Below are 18,161 nucleotides of genomic sequence, written 5' to 3' on the forward strand. Positions count from 1 at the left end.
AATTAAAGAAATAATAAGTGCAAAAATGTTAGGCTGTTCAGACTCACCGACTGATAGGCCATGAGCTGTTGTGAAGGCGCTGTGTCGTCGTCATCTTCGTCATCGTTAGCAATGTCCTCAAACATCCTCTCTGACTAACAACTGGTCAGATTCATTTCAAATTTTATATGTAACTTCCTTGGGACAATATCTACAAAGTCTGTCCATCTCATTTTATTGTCTTGTTTGTCCTTTACATTGTTTTACATTTTTCCCTACTTCTGTGAGACTGTGTATTATACGTTGTTGTGCCATCTATTAAGATCCAAATTGGAGTGCAACGCTGCAAAATGAAAAATTAACAATTCCCGTCTCATGCAGAATAATAATCCTGTTTTGAAAATGTAGTTGAGCAGGTATAGATATTAAACATAACATGAATTTAAAAAAAAAAAAACAAGTAAAGTGCAGATACCTGTCAGTAGTATTTCCTCTCCACCTCTGGTGCATGTCTTCCATTACCGTACGTGTATTCCTTAGAGTCAGTAGAAAGAGGAGCAGGGTTAATGTGGCTTCTTTCATCATCACTTTACTCCTCTGCTTTTTTTCTCCCATGTTTAAAAAACTGCTACCTATTCAGCTGAGACAACATAAAGAAAGACGCTTTCATTTGCTAATCATCATCGGAGACCTTAACATTTAATCAGTCTGGAGTGAAGGAAATATGGCTCACATCTGACATTAATCGCTCAAGTAATGTTTATGAGCAGGACGCGCCTAAGGGGAGAACTTTCAGAAGCCGTTTATAACCTTGTTCTCCTGTTTCCTGTGGATAAGCAGCCGTCCTGACATACTCTCCCTGTGGTTCATAACATACATATAAGAGACTCTAAGTGCTGGGATTTGATGCGTCTGTGGTTTGTTTTAAGCTTAAGTGATAAAAAAGGCAGATGCTTGTTTGATCGTGTGCACATTGGTGCGCTAATATCTGCTGCTAATCTTCACATTATGTTTGTTAAGTCAGTGTCTGATGTGAGAGCGTCCTCTTATTCCCTTAAACATTTGATAACGACCTTCAGTTTGATGGAGGCACAGAGTAATCTGGGATTTTCATTACGGATTTAATAATTAAAGGTTCGTGTGCTTTAGTGAAGTTGTAAGTCTCATCAGTCCACTCTACCTGTTTACACCGCCTATATTTTTATGCTTTAGTGTATGAGAAGGTGGTCCATTCACATTACAGTGAATGGTTTGTCCTTTTCACATGAAATGCATTATCTCTTTTTCCAAAATAAAAGGGCAAAAAAACCTAAAAATGATTTCCTTTTTTGACATTTCCATAACCATTTAATGATGAGAAACTTGCAAAACCATATTAAGCATGTTACACAGGTATTGAAGGCACTGAAAAGGGATGGTAGTTTTTTTGGGTTTTTTTTAAGGTAAACACAGAAAATGTAAAAGTGATAACGTTATTTCTTAACATATGCTATTTTTATGAATCTTTAAAGAAGTGAATCTACTGATAAACATATACTTTAAACATGCACTGCCTGGCCAACTGGGAATCCTGCTGCTCCGTGATGTGTTTGAGTTAACATTGTCTCCACTGTTTTTTTCCATCAGAGCTGCTGGAACTGCGGACGTAAAGCCAGCGAGACGTGCAGCGGCTGCAACACAGCACGCTACTGCGGCTCCTTCTGCCAGCACAAGGACTGGGAGAAGCACCACCACGTCTGTGGCCAAACCCTCCAGGCCCAGCAGCAGCAGGCCAGTCAGCAGCAGGGAGGGGTCCCCGGGTCAGAGACCCCCGCTCCCATCAGCTCCTCCGCCTGCACTCCGAGCAGCGGGACCGGGAGTCCGGCTGCAACACCACCTGCTGCTACCCCTCGCTCATCCACCCCCAGCACCCCATCATCCTCTGCCCTGGACGGCGCACCACGCTAAGAGACTCACGCCACAGGGGGACGGAGGCCCAGGCCTCGGGGGCCCCGCGGCCCCCCCCCCTCCCCGACCCCACAAACAGCATGACTGTCTACATTGCCCTGCACAGATACTAAGCTAAAGTGGCTAACAGGAAGAGACGGCAATGCTTCTGTCTTGCAGTGTAGTCATAGAAGTAGGAGGAGGTCCATAATCAGGTCATATTGACTTGCCATGACTTTAAAGAAACACAAAGATATTCTTTGTTTTGAATGAATGAATTTAAATATTGACGCCATTTTATTGTTACACTTGCTATTCTTGTTGTCCGTTTGTTGTTGTGCCCGTTGTTGTTAATGTTGTCATTGTAGTTTATCTTATTTTCTTCTGTAAATATGAAGAGACTGAACTCAGATAGCCGTGAACTCCACAAGTATATCTGACTGCCCCTTTTTTCAACGTTTTCGTTCTCCATCCTTAACTTAATGCTTATTTCCTTCCTGTATCTGGGACATGAAGAATAGTCAACCTCAAAAAGTCATTAACCAAGGGATCATGAGACAGAAGTCATCAATACTCTGTGTAAAGAAAGATATTAGATATAAATGTGACAAATGGACGGATAAAGGCATCGACTGCCTGGTGAGGGGAGGGAGACGGACTGGATCTGTGGCCCACAGACTGCCAATGAAACAGGCAGATGTGCAGCAGATTGCTGGGAGAGCCAGCTGTTCAACCAATGTTATTTCCCTCTCACTTGTAATAATATCCAGGTCAGTGGGCTGGGAAATATAAATGCGTCTCCCCGAATGATGTAAAAGCAAAGAATTCTTGGACGTGATACAAAACTTTGCCCGGTGCACACGCGGAGGATGTATGGACTATGATCCGCACGTGCACGCTTGGCGGTTCGCAGAAGCAACAGGAAGTGAAGTCATCACCCCCCCCCCCCCCCCCCCCTCCTCTTTCCTGGCTGAGACTGTGGACTCCCCATGACAGCTCAGCCCCCGTGGGCTCAGAGCTGAAAACACCCACAGTCGTAGTCTGCACCCGACACGCCCCTGCTGTCTCAACTCGAAGACGACACTTTCATCTTTATTCATGTTCTTTTTCTGTAGGTGTCATGGTGTTAAAGACTTCTGTCCTGTGGTGTCACCGATGGTTATTTATTGTATATGTGTTGGACAATTGTGACAATGCATAGAACTCCAACCAGTCACAACTCTTAAGTCTTTCATTACTCTCTCTAGCTGGTGCAAAAAGAGATAAAAAAAAAAGAAGTGTTATTTTTTTTTGTTTTCTTTTTTCTCTCTGAGCTTCTTTTTTATTCTGTGTGTAAGTGGTAGATCTCTCGTAGTTCTATAAGTTTTACTTTGTCCTCAAGAAAAGACACAAGCTATATCTCAGAGCTGCTACTCGACTCCGACCCAGAACTTTTCTGAGAACTAGCATGTTGCGCGGAATGCTAACCTAAATGTTTTGTATAAGGGACATACACAAATGTATTTGCACTGTCACAGAGGTTATTTTGGCATGCTTCTTTTGGGTTGTGTTGTCGGTATTTTGAGCCATAATCCATCAACCATTTTGTATGTAGTGATTTTTTTTTTTTTCTGTTTGTTTTTATGGGTTGAGGGAGTTGGAAAATGTAAAAATGCCAAACCCACTTCTTTTTCTCAGCATACTAAGTAAAGCAGCCATAATGTTTTGTTTCTTTTTTAATAGTTACAGACAGTGCATGCACATTACTGAACGTTTGTTAAATAACTGTTATTTTTTAGAAAAAGTGAAAAAAATAACCAAAAAAATTTTAAAACAGTAAAAAAAAAAAAAATATTCTAACAAACTAACTTTCCAAATGCAGAGGTGTAGACTCCCATTGACAGCTTTAACACTGCAAAGCACCAGGTAACACACAGTATTAACACAAGAGATAAACAAAAAAACCACCAAAAACAGCCAAAGACTGACACCAAGGACCAAAATCCTGATTTAAACAATTTTCAAGAAGAGGTTTGTTCACACGGACATCTGGTTATTTATTTTTACAGTTTTCATTCATAGTCACGCAAGTAAAAACAAACAAAAAAAAAATCAGTGTAGTGAAAGTTATTTATTTTAGTGTTTTTCTGAAAAGAGCAAACAGTGGCACTCATCTAGCGTTGTGAAAGGAGACGGTGTAAATGTTTCACAGCAGCGTCACGTTTTAACTGGAGCAATAATAACCAATGTGACATGAACGCAAAGAACTTTCTCAAAACGTTTGTTTGACTTTTTTTTCTTGTTTAGGCATTTTCTGATCACACAAACGTCAGATTAAATGCCCATTTCAGCTTTAAGCAGTTCTAAGTTTTCTCAAAGAGGTTGAATGTGAGACTGGGCTTTCACACCAATGCCGTTTATTTTCTATTTATTTATATCAAACTATGTCCTCTTTTTTTTGTTTTTAGTTCGTTGCATCTTTATTGTAAACTTTCAGTATAAATCAAACAAACCTCTCATTCACAGTAAAAAAGCACTTACCCCGACGCACACGAACGCTCCGTCCTCACCCCTTGGTGCTACACAGAAGCGCGTTACAAATTCTGACCTCAAGGAACAAGTGGAGGCCCACAAAGGTCCTGGGTAGTTGAATACTTCCTCATCCCTCCCTTCTTGTCTAAATAAATACACACCTGCATTCTTGACTTAAAGGGTTAAACAAATCCAAAAAGGTGTCTGACACCCTCCTAGCGACTCCTCAGAAGCTGTGAAGAAACAGCCGAGCTGTTTTAACACTAGTGTTTTTCAAAGTATACAACAAATAATGTGTGTGTTCATCACTATCAGGGCGAAACCTGGGTTCAAAAGAAAAAAAAAGAAAAAAAAAAGAAAAAAACTTGGACATACTGTACATTGTCACTCAATGATTCTTTAAGAAGCTCTATTTTTTCTTTCTTCCCTCCTCCATGTGTGTTTTGCTACAAATTCCTCGGTGGCAAACAAGTCTCACTCTACCTCTTACAGCACGATAAGAGCATCAGTGGCGGCGCTGATACTGGTCTAGTCGAAACCAAATGGGCACAAGAGAACAGGAAAATTTTAAAAAACCCAAAGTTGAAGCTCATACAGCTGCAAAACCATATCACTACTTGGTAACAATGCAGACCTCATAAATAAATGAAACATAAATGAATAGAAATGAGAAAAAAAAAAAAAAGAAAAAGTCTTTTGTTATGTTCCTTTTATGCCTGTGGCGTTTCTAGAGTACATCAAGAGTTTGAATTGTTTGAACAGATCAAAAAACAAAAAAAAAAAAAAAGAATATTGTGCTAATTTTAAAGGAAAATGTTTTGTCGATTCCTATTTCGATGATACAAGCTAAGGTCACAGATATGAAATGTGGTTTCTCCTGCTCTTTTCTTTTCCCCCTCGTTTCCCTTTTTTCTCCTCTTCTCTGTTGTGAAGACATGCTGAAGTGCTTGTCAACTTGTCAGCTACGGTCAGTCCAAACAGGGGGAATGCAAACAGCAATGCTTATACAAAAAAAAAAAAAACCTGAACAAAATTTTTTTAAGGCTATGAATTTAGGCATGCCTGTTTTTCACAACGGTGAGGAAATATTATTTACATTTCCTACTTGTAAACATTGGAGAAGCGTGCGGGGGCCAGCAGTGGACAGCAAAAAGGCCGTAGCATTAATCTGGGGGAGTGAGTTGATCTTGAGGGGTGGGAGGGGTTTTTTGCATTCTATTGAGAAAATTTATTGTGGAAAAAAAAAGAGCTCACATGATTTAAAGTTGTTGTGCAATACTTAATTGAGACATGAAAACCACAGGTTAGTGGTAGGCTGACGCTGGGCGGTCTCTCCATCGCCTAGGGTCAGTGTCCTCTAGAGAGCTTTCCAGTCTACTATGTCAGAACTGTGGTTTCTTGTTGATTTTATTTTCTTTTTCTTTTCTTTTTTTAAATTCTTTTTGGGCTGTAAACTATGGTCTGTCAGTCTGTGAAACTTTGCAGTATAATTCTGGTATTGTTGTTCTCTTTACGGTGTAATAAATATGTTAATACCTGCATCGCACGCTTAAGGCTCATGTTTTGTAATTACACAAACAGGATGTAATAAATGTAACGCAAAAGTAACACAACATAACACTGACCTTTTGTCATTTAGAGATATGTTTATAAATAGACAGCAGTGTTAGTCAGCATGTAGCTTGTACAACGCTGGGACATTTTCTAAAATGTGAAAAACAACAAAGTTTGTGATTTGTTAATTGTTTTGAACATTTACTGAACTGGAAAAGGCTGCCCCTAAGACAACTACACATGGGAATAAAAATATAAATGGTCGATAAAATGAAACATTTATTTTATTGACGTTTAGATTTGATGTTTACTGCAGTTCTGATTGTTTTCTTAGAAATAATTTAATAGTATAGATTAGGTAAATTAAACATATGTTAGTTACTAAACTGAATTCAAATAATGTAAAAATTATAGATTGATAAAAAAAACTGTAACAACAATGTTTGAAACATTTTTGTACAAAATTAAAAAAAAAAAAAAAAAAAAAAAGATAAGTAAAACTGATTGAAAATTTAATTACAATTTTTTTTTTTTTTAAATCTGTAAAATAGTTTTAAAAAATCTGTACAAAATAATTACATCTTTATAAAATGATTGAAAAAATTCCAGTAAAAAACAATAAAACCTACATAAAATGATTGAGAAATTCTAGTACAAAATAAAATAATCTATATAACATGATGAAGAAATTCTAGTACAAAATAATACAAATATACACAAAAAAATAATGGAAAATTTTGAGTTCAAAATAAAAATTATTTAAGAATAATTGAAAAAGCAGGAAAGTACTTAAATTAGCAAATAGGGAAGTAACTCTATGCCTTTGATCGGTATGTATCATATATGATACACTGAAGGGTTAACATACACAGATTAGCATGGGGCCCTTGTGCTCATGGGACCCATCAGGCCCATGTTTTAGAAAAAGAAAAAGGTAAAAGAAAAGGGAAAAAGGTAAAAAGAAAAGATATTCATTGCAACGACAGATTTACATACCTGCCTGCATGAAAAACAAATGGGCAGCCATAGAAGGTATGGAATGTGTTATTATAGTCAGAACTACAGAACTGCATGGACTGAATAGTAAATATCTGTGAGTTGCCACAGAACACAGCCAGTGATTGAGTGAACATACAAAGTTGTCAAACATAGGCCTATACCTCTACTGGATCCTGTTGATTCCAATATTAAATTATTTGGAATTTGATGGAATTCAAAGCCATAACTGAGGCCAACCTTATTAACCCATAAAGACCCAGCACTACTTTAATGTCAGTTCCAAAATGACATTTTCTCTATATCTAACCTTTCAGCATTTATTTATAATATTGTTGTTATGTTTTATATTTTATCAGTGTGAATCATGTACTTTCCAGTATTTCATTCACTGATCATATACATGTTCATTAAAGCTCAGATTAAAGTTGAGGGTCATTATATCAAAAATAGAGAAAACTGAGGAAAAAGTGACTTTTTTAGTAAAATCTATCATTAACTGAAGACAAAACATGTGTCTCCATTCACTGTCATTGATCCAACTCCATGGGTTTTACTGGTGAATCAATGTTGTAGAAGATGATGGTGTTTCCACGTTCACTCAGGAGCCTCTGAACGTCCAAATGGGTCATATCTGATGACCATGAAAAGATGACAAACTGCATTTTACACCAATTATTTACAAGTACTGATAGGATTAGTGGATCAACAGGAATTAAACAGTTTAGATCAGTAGATGGTTTTGGTTGGTGGTTTTGGTTCCAAAAGTGGTCACATTAGTGAGGTTAAATTGTATTCATTTTATTAGTGTATGATAATAAAAAAAACAGTAAAACAATATAATTTTGTGATTTGAAGCATTTATAATGTTAATTTTACTTCACTTCACTACCCCTTGAACACCCACAGCCCTGGACCCCACCATTCTACTGACCATTCATCTTCCATTTTTACGTATTTCATTGTTGATATTTTACTTCTGATATGTCATAGACTTTTTTTAGAGAGTCATTTTTATTTTCAGTGTTTGTCAGTCCATTTTTGTGTTTTTTTAAGTGTACACAACCTACTTTATGGTAATAATCCTTCAGCTGAGAAAGCTGATCTACAGGATAAAATACTATGAAAAGATTCAAGAAACCATTGAGGAATGTGTGTGACCTTTGACCCTCAGGTAGCATTGCAGGAGAAACTATCACGGTACCAAAATGAGCATAAACAAATGGACACAAGAAGGTTTTGGAAAAGCATTTTCACTGAACCCAGTCCACCACCTCATCCAAAAAGGCAGCCTGGAGGTTTATTACCCAAGGAGGAAGAACTATAGGTGATACAATACTGACGTCTATGGACTCCAGCTCATCTCATTTAAACTGAGATACAAACCACAGCTGCATTGTGGTCAAATATTTTCACATTTCAACTGGTTTTCATGAAAATGGATGATGGGTTCTACTTGTCGAAGATGAAAATCACCATCTAAACTGTTATCAGTGAACGATGCAAATGTCGCATCTGTGATGGTCTGGGGCTGCATTAGTGTCCACATGGTCGACCTGCATGTGTGTGAAAGGACCATCAGTGTGTATGTACAGACATGTTAGCCTCAAAGTCATACACTATATAGACAAAAGTATTGGGACACATTGAATTCAGGTGTTTCTTTTCTAACAGTTGTCTGGGATACAAAACAATAATGACTAAAGTCATAATATGGTTTTATATTGGGATAAATATTCCATTGGTTAGTTTGGGTTACATTATTATCTTTGCTTCCAAAATGCCTCAGAGATGGTTTTTACTTAATTTCTCTCAACACTGATTTTGTTTTGGGCTTTTTTTATCCATGACCATGATTTTAAATGTTCTATCTCTAAATTTCAAAAATATTTTTCCTGCTCTGACTGTAAATAATAATTTTCTACCACAACTAACCATCTACTTTCTTCACATCTCACTTAGGAAGAAAAATCCCTCATTAAACTTTAAGGAAATATTGACGTATATGAATTATGTGGACAAAAATATTGGGACACATCATGGCTACAGCTGTAAGATGTCCTGTTCATGCTGATTACCTCCGCCAAGAAGGTTATGTTTTTGCCAGGGTTTGTTTGTTTGTTTGTTTGTTTGTTTGTTTGTCTGTCTGTCCGTTAGTGTGCAACATAACTCAAAAAGTTATGGACAGATTTTGATGAAATTTTCAGGGTTTGTTGGAAATGGGATAAGGAAGAAATGATTAAATTTTGGTGGTGATCGGGGGTGGGGGGGCCCACGGGGGGGCCCATTTCCAACAAACCCTGAAAATTTCATCAAAATCTGTCCATAACTTTTTGAGTTATGTTGCACACTAACGGACAGACAGACAGACAAACAAACAAACAAACCCTGGCAAAAACATAACCTCCTTGGCGTGGGGGGGCCCACAGGGGGGGCCACTGATCAGCCTTGGCGGAGGTCTGCGCTCTCCGAGTGCTTCTAGTTTGAGATATAAACATCAGCATTAATTATTGTTGAAAGATACATCTTGCGGATAGGTTGGGACACATCATCAGTGATGTTACCTGGGGTCATTGGGTGTTTCAGGTCTTTCAAACATTATACACAATTACCCAGGCGACCCGACCGGGGTTGATCAGACCCCAGCCTGTGTCCCAGCAGCGTTTGCCCACAGATCTGCCCTCTTCAGCCACCCTGTGGCTTTTCCTGCAGCTTCAGTTGCAGATCTGATAGTCTTCTTCTTTGCCTCCCCGGTGAGGCCCAGCAACGTGAGCACTTTACAGAGTGACCGCCAGAGGTGGGTAGAGGAGCCAAAAATTATACACAAGTAAAAGTAGTTACTTTAGAAAAATATTACTCAAGTACAAGTAAAAAGTAGTCATCCAAATAATTACTCAAGTAAAAGTAAAAAAAAGTACTTAATGACAAAATTACTCAAGTACTGAGTACTTCCTGAGTAACATCATATTTATTGTTCTTTTAAATTCAATAATTAATAAATTAAATGTTAAATAAAATATAAAATATATATATGGGAACATTACAGCTACTTACAAATATACCTGGTAATAATCATTGTTGGTTAGATCACATTAATATCTAGTCTGTACTGACAGAGGCAGATACTGGGCATGGTTTTCTGTTTACTTTTACTAGTTGGCCTTGATGTCTTTGAACATATCTTCCCCGTCTGTGGAATATCTTTAACTCTTATTAAACATAAACTGTATTACAAACAGCACTAGGCTGTTAACCTTAACATGATGTGGTTTCTGAAATTCAAAGTTGAGTTCTTATAGGCTGAAATGTCAACTTGTTTGCACATGACACAGCTGTTCTTTTTCATAGACCGTAAGGTAAACATAGTTTAGCCCCCCTCCCCCAGCAGTAAACCAGATAGAAACATATGTAAATCAGATAGAAACATATACTGAACAAAAATATAAATGCACGACTTTTGTTTTTGCTCCCATTTTTCATGAGCTGAACTCAAAGATCTAAAACTTTTTCTGTGTACACACAAGGTTTATTTCTCTCAAATAGTGTTCACAAATCTGTCTAAATTTGTGTTAGTGAACACTTCTTCTTTGCTGAGATAATCCATCCACCTCACAGGTGTGGCATATCAAGATGCTGATTAGACAGCATGATTTTTGCACAGGTGTGCCTTAGGCTGGCCACAATAAAAGGCCACTCTAAAATGTGCAGTTTTATCACACAGCACAATACCACAGATGTCACAAGTTTTGAGGGAATATGCATTTGGCATGCTGACTTCAGGAATCTCCACCAGAGCTTTTGCCTGTGAACTGAATGTTCATTTCTCTACCATAAGCCATCTCCAAAGCTGTTTCAGAGAATTCATGAAGAAGACTGTGCGAGGAAAATGGTGGTCACACCAAATACTGACTGGTTTTCTGACCCCCCTGGACCACCCAATACAGTAAAACTGCACATTTTAGAGTGGCCTTTTATTGTGGCCAGCCTAAGTCACACCTGTGCAATAATCCTGCTGTCTAATCAGCATCTTGATATGCCACACCTGTGAGATGGATGGATTATCTCAGCAAAGGACAAAGGAGAAGTGCTCACTAACACAGATTTAGACAAATTTATGAACAATATTTGAGAGAAATAGGCCTTTTGTGTACATAGAAAAAGTTTTAGATCTTTGCGTTCAGCTCATGACAAATGGGAGCAAGAACAACAGTCGTGCGTTTATATTTTTGTTCAGTGTATATAAACCAGCCAACCAGCAGTAAACTGGATAGAAACAGATATAAACCAGCTAATCAACAGTAAATCAGATAGAAATGTATATAAATCAGATAAAAAACATATATAAATCAGATAGAAACATATATAAGCCAGCCAACCAGCAGTAAACCGGATAGAAACAGGTATAAACCAGCTAATCAACAGTAAATCATACAGAAACATATAGAAATCACATAGAAACATATATAAACCAGCTAACCAACAGTAAATCAGATAGAAACAGATAGAAATCAGATAGAAACATATATAAACCAGTCAACCAGCAGTAAACCAGATAGAAACATATTGACCTTTGCGCTCTGTTCGCGCCGCAAATGAGCGCCATGGCGGAAGTGCCGGACTGCACACTGCAAACCGGCTAATATCAAATTTGATCTGAACATTCTCGTTTTTGTTGTTTTTTTTAACCCTGCTTTACACATACAGTGGTCACACACAACAGTTCCATCCTTCTTCACAGACACCCATGGTTTCAGCTGGTTCCAGACAGAGCCTGTCTCTGATGGACCTGATATTACAGATAGAACAGGCTCTGATTGTGTCCACAGCATATTAGCACCACCAAATGCTAGCTAGCTGGTAGACTGGGTTAACTACTATGAGCCACTCTGTCACCAGTACCTTCAGTATTTGCTCTGTTGTTGTAGTGGCTGCCTTTGTACCAGCTCCACTATGTTCTATGTCCTACTGTTATTGTCATTTTGCTGTTCCATATGTTCTAGTGGTGGAACTGTATATATGACTGTGTGTAGACAGTAGAAAGGCAGACATTTCAACAACAGAGCTAATACTGTAGGATACTGATGACACACACTAACATTATTACACAATGTTAGCTCATTAGAGCTGCTTTTGGTTCCAGTCTATTGGAGTTTTAATGGCATGTTGGAGGAAACATGTTAAAAACATACACAGCTAGCTAGCTAACGTTAGCTGTATCTTTCTTTTACCATTATGAGATACATTCCTCTGAGGTGAGCGCAATGCAGCGACTGGGTAATCTAACCTGAGACTAAGAACTGGTGTTATCCAGACTTTTGTCTGCTTTTAGATCAGAACCTGTGTATGGGGACACTCCATTTAGAACAGAATGGGACAGATTGTGTGCTTTAAACTCCTGTAGACTGGAGGACCATAAACACATCAGGAGGGACAAGGTATGGGTCAGTAACTAGCCCTGCTATCACTGGCTTCTCCAAATAGTGTTTTTTCTGCCGTCCAGTAAGGTGAGTCCCTTTGCAGGACAACTCCAAAACTTTATTTTCAGTGCTGGTAGCCATAATCCGTCGATCAATCGTTTGTTTGCTGTGTCGCTTTTGCCATCCACCATGGCACTGAACCCCTAGTCACATGATAACTATGACGTTGGTGCAAAGGGTCAATATAAACCATATATAAACATATATAAACTAGTTCAGCAGCAGTAAACCACACACCTTTGCAGTTATCTCATATCTTAATCATCTACAGTTCCATTATTTGCCAACTTTGCTTCATTTCAATTCAGCAAGTTTTTTTTAGTAACATCAAATGTTTTTTAACATTATAAAAAGTCACATACCCCTATAACTGGATTACTTTTCTGCCTCCTCTTCTCTCTGCTTCCAAACTGTGCAGCTAAGGGCTTGGAAGGCCTTTTATGGTGATAGTTCTGCAACCTTTACCTGGATGTTTAGTTCTCCACCTGTCTGACTGTCATTCAGCTCCACTCTGTCTCTGTCACTCACACACACAGTGAGTACTGGTTCTGGGAGAGTTCACCTGAGAAATTACTTGGGGGGTGTTTCATTTCTTTGTTATTAAGACAGCTAATGAGAAATTATCACGTTATCAGTACTAGTATTTTTTCATTTACTATAATTACCTCTGCCAAGGAGGTTATGCAGGGTTCTGGGATTTTTTCACAGCGTAGGGGCAGGGGTCCAGGGGCATCCTCCCCTGGAAAATTTTGAAATTTATAACTCTCTGAAACACTATTTCCTGCATTTTGAGGGGCAAATTTTGAGGAATGAAGCCAAGTTTTTGTCTTTGTTAGAACAATGATTAAAAGCAAAAACTGTTTTGTTTTGTTTTTTCAATTTGTGAATGGTAATTATTGATGGGAATTACTCCATATGGGCTAAATTTTAGATTTAATTTTCCACAGGTGATCGGTCCGTTTAAATGAGATATATTGATTGAAGTCTCATTGTCAGCCAATGAGCGTAAAGGCAGCCTTACACTGTGCGAGTTTAGAGACGATTTCTCACTCGTGCGACTCTTTCTGGGATCGGGCCCGATGTGCCTCTAATCGTGTGTCGTGCTTCGTGCAGTGTACATGGGGTAAAGAGAAGCGATTAGCACCTCACGACCACCTCACGACCAGCAATCATGTGTTCGCAAGGAAAACGGAGCTGTTTGAAATCCTGCTCGCTCCTCATGAGTGTATCGTACTGTCAAAGCAGTGCCACGAACCGATGTGCCTCAAATTCTCACACTGTGCATGCGCAAACACAGACGCGTACAGTAGCGTACAAGCTAACAGTAGCTGGCTATTGTCCTAGTGCAGTTTAGCTTTTGCAGCTTACCTCTAGTTCTCTTTGCTGTAGGATGACAGCCCATACTGTCCACGTCTGGACAACCAATGCCTGCGCCAAACACATCGTTGTCTTTTCTTCTTTTTTGATTCCTCACAGATAATGGCACATATTACCAAAGCAGCTCGTTGGTTTTTGTTTAGCACTACCATTTCGTGGCTCACGCCAATGCACAATCGTCTATGCACTTTTTCGGATTCCTTGGTATTTTAATGTTGTATTTCCGGATACAACACTCAAACGTGTCGTGTGTCCTGTGGTGTATGGTCCTACAATGTGAGCAGTCAGGTCGCATAGGAGCGTCGGTCCGTGCAGTGTGAGAACAGGAATCGTGAGCCTGACTGTATGACTGATTCACACAGTTTGAGATGGAGCTGCGTGCAACGATCAAAATAATCGCACAGTGTATGGGCGCCTTAAGGCAAGTGATGTTGCCGGGCGGGTGTCAGACAATACCAAGGCACACAAAAGGGTGTTGATTATATTGTTCTCATTTCCTGTCTGCAGCGCTTTGCACCAAGACAAAGGAATATATTTTTTCAAATTCAAATCTCGTTATCATTACGCTGGACGATCACACACACACACACACACACACAAAAACACCACTACGCTGGTTGAAAGACAGCGTTGCGGGTCAAATCTCAGCGTTGGGGCCCCCGATGCTGTCCCTGGGGTGCCCCGACATTCAATGATGCTAGCGAGAACCCTGTAATGTTTTTGCTGGCATTGGTTTGTCTGTCTGTCTGTCTGCAAGATAACTCAAAAAATTATGGACGGATTTGGATGAAAATTTCAGGAAATGTTGATGCTGGCACAAGGAACAAATGATTAAATTTTGGTGGTGATCCGGGGGGGGTCACTGATCTGCCTTCACGGAGGTCTGCGCTCTCTGAGTGCTTTTCTAGTTATAATTACTGTTATTGTATTTTATTTTATTTTTTTGCCTACCAGTGGCGACCCCTCCAGCGGTTGGCGTCTGAGACTATGTGGCCTATGCCACAAGCCGGCTCTGAGGGGTGTTCCGCATCTTCTGTCTCGTTTAAATCCGAATCACAAGATGTTGTTTCATCCATTGCTGACGTCCACTCCTGTGTTTGTATTCCGGTGTGCTCACTCTGCTCCTGTGTGAAACTGGCACCAAGCTGTCATGTGACTGCCTGGCTACATCTGATTGGTGGTACGGAGTCAAACATAGTTAGTGCTGCATCAAACGTATCTACTAGCTACATGAAACACGGTCATGTGAGTTTTTGGCGTAAGTCTTTTTAAGAAAAACAAAACAAATGGTTTGTGCATTAACAAATGATCAGAATTAAAAGTAATGAGTGGAATGTACACCATTGTAACAGAGTAGAAGTAGCGTTTCTTCTTCATAAATGTACTTGAGTGAAAGTAAAAAGTATGTTGTGTTAGAAGTACTCTTAACAGTACAATTTATGTAAAAAGTTACTTAAGTAAATGTAACGCGTTACTACCCACCTCTGGTGACCACTCAGTGAATCCTCGACAACCCACCTCCAGAGGTTCACAGTATGTTCTCCAGCCTTGCCTCTTACAGTCATCCACCAGCTCCTGGTACTTGGCACACTTCCTCTCATTAGCCTTGTCCATGTGCTCTTCCCATGGAACTGTGAGCTCCAGAATGATCAGTTGCTTGGTGGAATGATCATGACCATGATCGCGTCTGGTCGAAGCCGTGTTGGTGTTATCCTGGTTGGGAACTTCACCTGTTTTCCAAGGTCCACTTCCATTCTCCAGTCAGTGGCGGAGGTGAGGAGGTCTGACTTTACCCATTATTGTATGTTGGGCTTCTCTCCAGCTCTGTGGAACATGGTGGTCTTAGGCTTGTGGTAGCCCTTGATGGTGTTGATGGCCATGGCTATGCTCTCAGCAACTGCCCTAAGCACCTGATCATGGCGCCAGCGATAACGCGCGTCTGCAAGCGCTTTTGTGATGCTGCTGCTGCTGCTGAGGAGGTATTCCAGGGATCCCCGTCTTGAACACTGAGGACAGGATGGTGTCTCAGTTTTGGCCCAGATGTGGAGGTTGGCTGGACTTATAACATATTTATCACAATATAAAACTATAACAGGACATTTGTCATTATTGTTTTGCATCCCAGCCCCCTGTTAGAAAAGAAACACCTGAATTTAATGTGTCCCAATACTTTTGTCTATATAGTGTATGACTTAGGTAATTATGCTATGAGGATATCGATATGTTGCCTTCAAGTCGAGACCAGGTCTCACTCTGCTCCAGTTCCACAGACTGTCCTGGGTACAGTCCACATCTGTCTCCTATTGACAACACATGGACGTCATGAGGAGCAGAATTAGTTCCTTCAAACCAATGAACACAGTTTAACTCTTGTTTATTATGGATTGGAAAATATGCCACCATTTCTGCAAATAGGATGTCCAGTGTATTTCATAGATGATATCAGCAAAGAGGAGGTAAAATTGTGGTGGAAGCATTTAACAACAAAAACCCTGTATTTCTAAGTCCACCACTGCTGGCTGAATGTTAAGCTGTGTTTAAATGACAGAGCTGAGGTTTGGACAGGATCTGCCAACTCCTCTATGTTCCAGGACAGTTGATCTTCCCCATTTCATTTCATCCCAGTATTAGTTGCATATAGAAGTTCTGCACACACACACACACACACACACACACACACACACACACATACACCCACACACACATACACACACACACACACACACACACAGGCCAGATGTTGAGTTTTCTTCCTGTGCTTTTAAGACAGTAGATGAACAGATCCTCCTTGGACTATTCACTTACTGTAGGTTCAATTGAGACAAGTCAAGTTTAATTTGAAATACTACATTGTTGTACTGTTTTGTTTTGTTTTTCCAGAATGTCCATGCAATAGCGTGTACATCTAGACAATGAACTGTGCAATAAGCGGATGTTTTATTGTTTTATTAATGTCAGTGCCAAGTCAGACACTGGAGCTTTGAGGAAAAACTGAAATGTTACAATTGAATTTCAGACTAGAATGATGTAATTTACTGAACAAAATCTAGTTCTTGCAGCAGATCCCACATGTCATAAATGAATACACACGTTAAAATTTTATGACTCCGTCAGTCTGGCTGAGATGTATTCCAGTGACTTTTAAACATGGATGTTCATGTTTAAACACACATTTTAATGGTCTCATCGTGTCCATTTGCAAGTGTGTCTTTGAGAGGGAGGATAATGGATAGAGGAGAAATATTCATCAGAAAATATTAACTACTATCTGATGGTTTTTAATGGAGTAAAAAGTTTTGGTCAAACATTTTCATTTCATTCAGTGTCCTTTAGATATTGATCTAAATCCTTAAACACTGAGCCTTATTTAACAATAATTCACACTTTTTAATGAAGTACTTTAACAAATAAAAACAGCAGGAATAACCGCTGCACTTTGGGTTTTAAAATGTGATCAACACCAGGGAAAAGGCTAAAGGTAACATCCAAAATCAAAAATGATACAGTGGAAAATGGGTATGCATGTGATACTTTTTGTTTCACCACCTGTAAGGCTCTTACGTTTTGAGCACGAATACTCCAACTTCAACACAAAGTAGGGGAGACTGGGGATGATCATGACACTTTTTGTTTGAGAAAGTGTAACTTGATCTCAAATGTTGACACGTGGTACCCACATTTGTTTGCTATAAATGACATACACTTGGACTTCTACTACACCATCACAGATTATGCAAATTCATGTCAAATACAAAGAGTTATGTTGTTACAACCAACTGCAGCACTGGGGTAGGTTGTAACCAGTGGTGGCTGCTCGTCTTTCAGACAGGGGAAGCTCATTGTCGGCATTGTCGACATTAAAAAAAAAAAAAAAAAAAAAGAATTAAGAAAATGGTCAGTGACCTTATCGTACCAGTAGGCGTCTTTTCCAGGGACTGGACCAGTGTCCTCTGAATGTCCAGCAGAGCTGGGCTGCTCAGACGGCCTTGGCCCATTGTGTTGTGGGTGTCAGACTTCAGCCTTTTTAAACAACAAATGCTCCTTTCACTCCGACCTAGCCGACAGTTTGATTGATTTAACTATCTACAAAACGATATTAAACTCGAACAAGAAATGATTAAATTATGGAACTGAAACAAGAAAACGGTGAAATTATGTTAAATTGAAACAAGGAAGTACAATGAGTGTGTTTTATTTACAGTGCAAGAAATGAACGAGTCATTTCGTAGTAGTTTCTCTCTCTCTTTCACAGCAGAATGTGCGACGGTATTACACTGAACTGTGTCAGTGAAGGAGGAGATCTGAAACTAGCTGTCAATCAAACGGGATTCAGCCTTTCGA

At 39.3% G+C, this 18,161-nt stretch overlaps 1 protein-coding gene across 4 annotated transcripts in view; it reads left to right on the forward strand.

The window, feature by feature from the left end:
- The window catches only part of runx1t1 (RUNX1 partner transcriptional co-repressor 1), a 102,153-nt gene extending 96,196 nt beyond the window's left edge, over window positions 1–5,957 (forward strand). For all 4 annotated transcript variants that reach the window (XM_030147824.1, XM_030147826.1, XM_030147825.1 and 1 more), the window contains exon 11: window positions 1,606–5,957. In XM_030147824.1, the coding sequence (XP_030003684.1) occupies window positions 1,606–1,926 (321 nt within the window). In that variant the 3' untranslated portion in view covers window positions 1,927–5,957. The remainder of the gene's footprint in view (window positions 1–1,605) is intronic.
- The last annotated feature ends 12,204 nt before the right edge of the window (window positions 5,958–18,161 follow it).

The sequence above is a fragment of the Sphaeramia orbicularis genome, chromosome 11 (genome assembly GCF_902148855.1).
Source record: "Sphaeramia orbicularis chromosome 11, fSphaOr1.1, whole genome shotgun sequence".
In the NCBI taxonomy this organism is placed as follows: Eukaryota; Metazoa; Chordata; class Actinopteri; order Kurtiformes; family Apogonidae; genus Sphaeramia; species Sphaeramia orbicularis.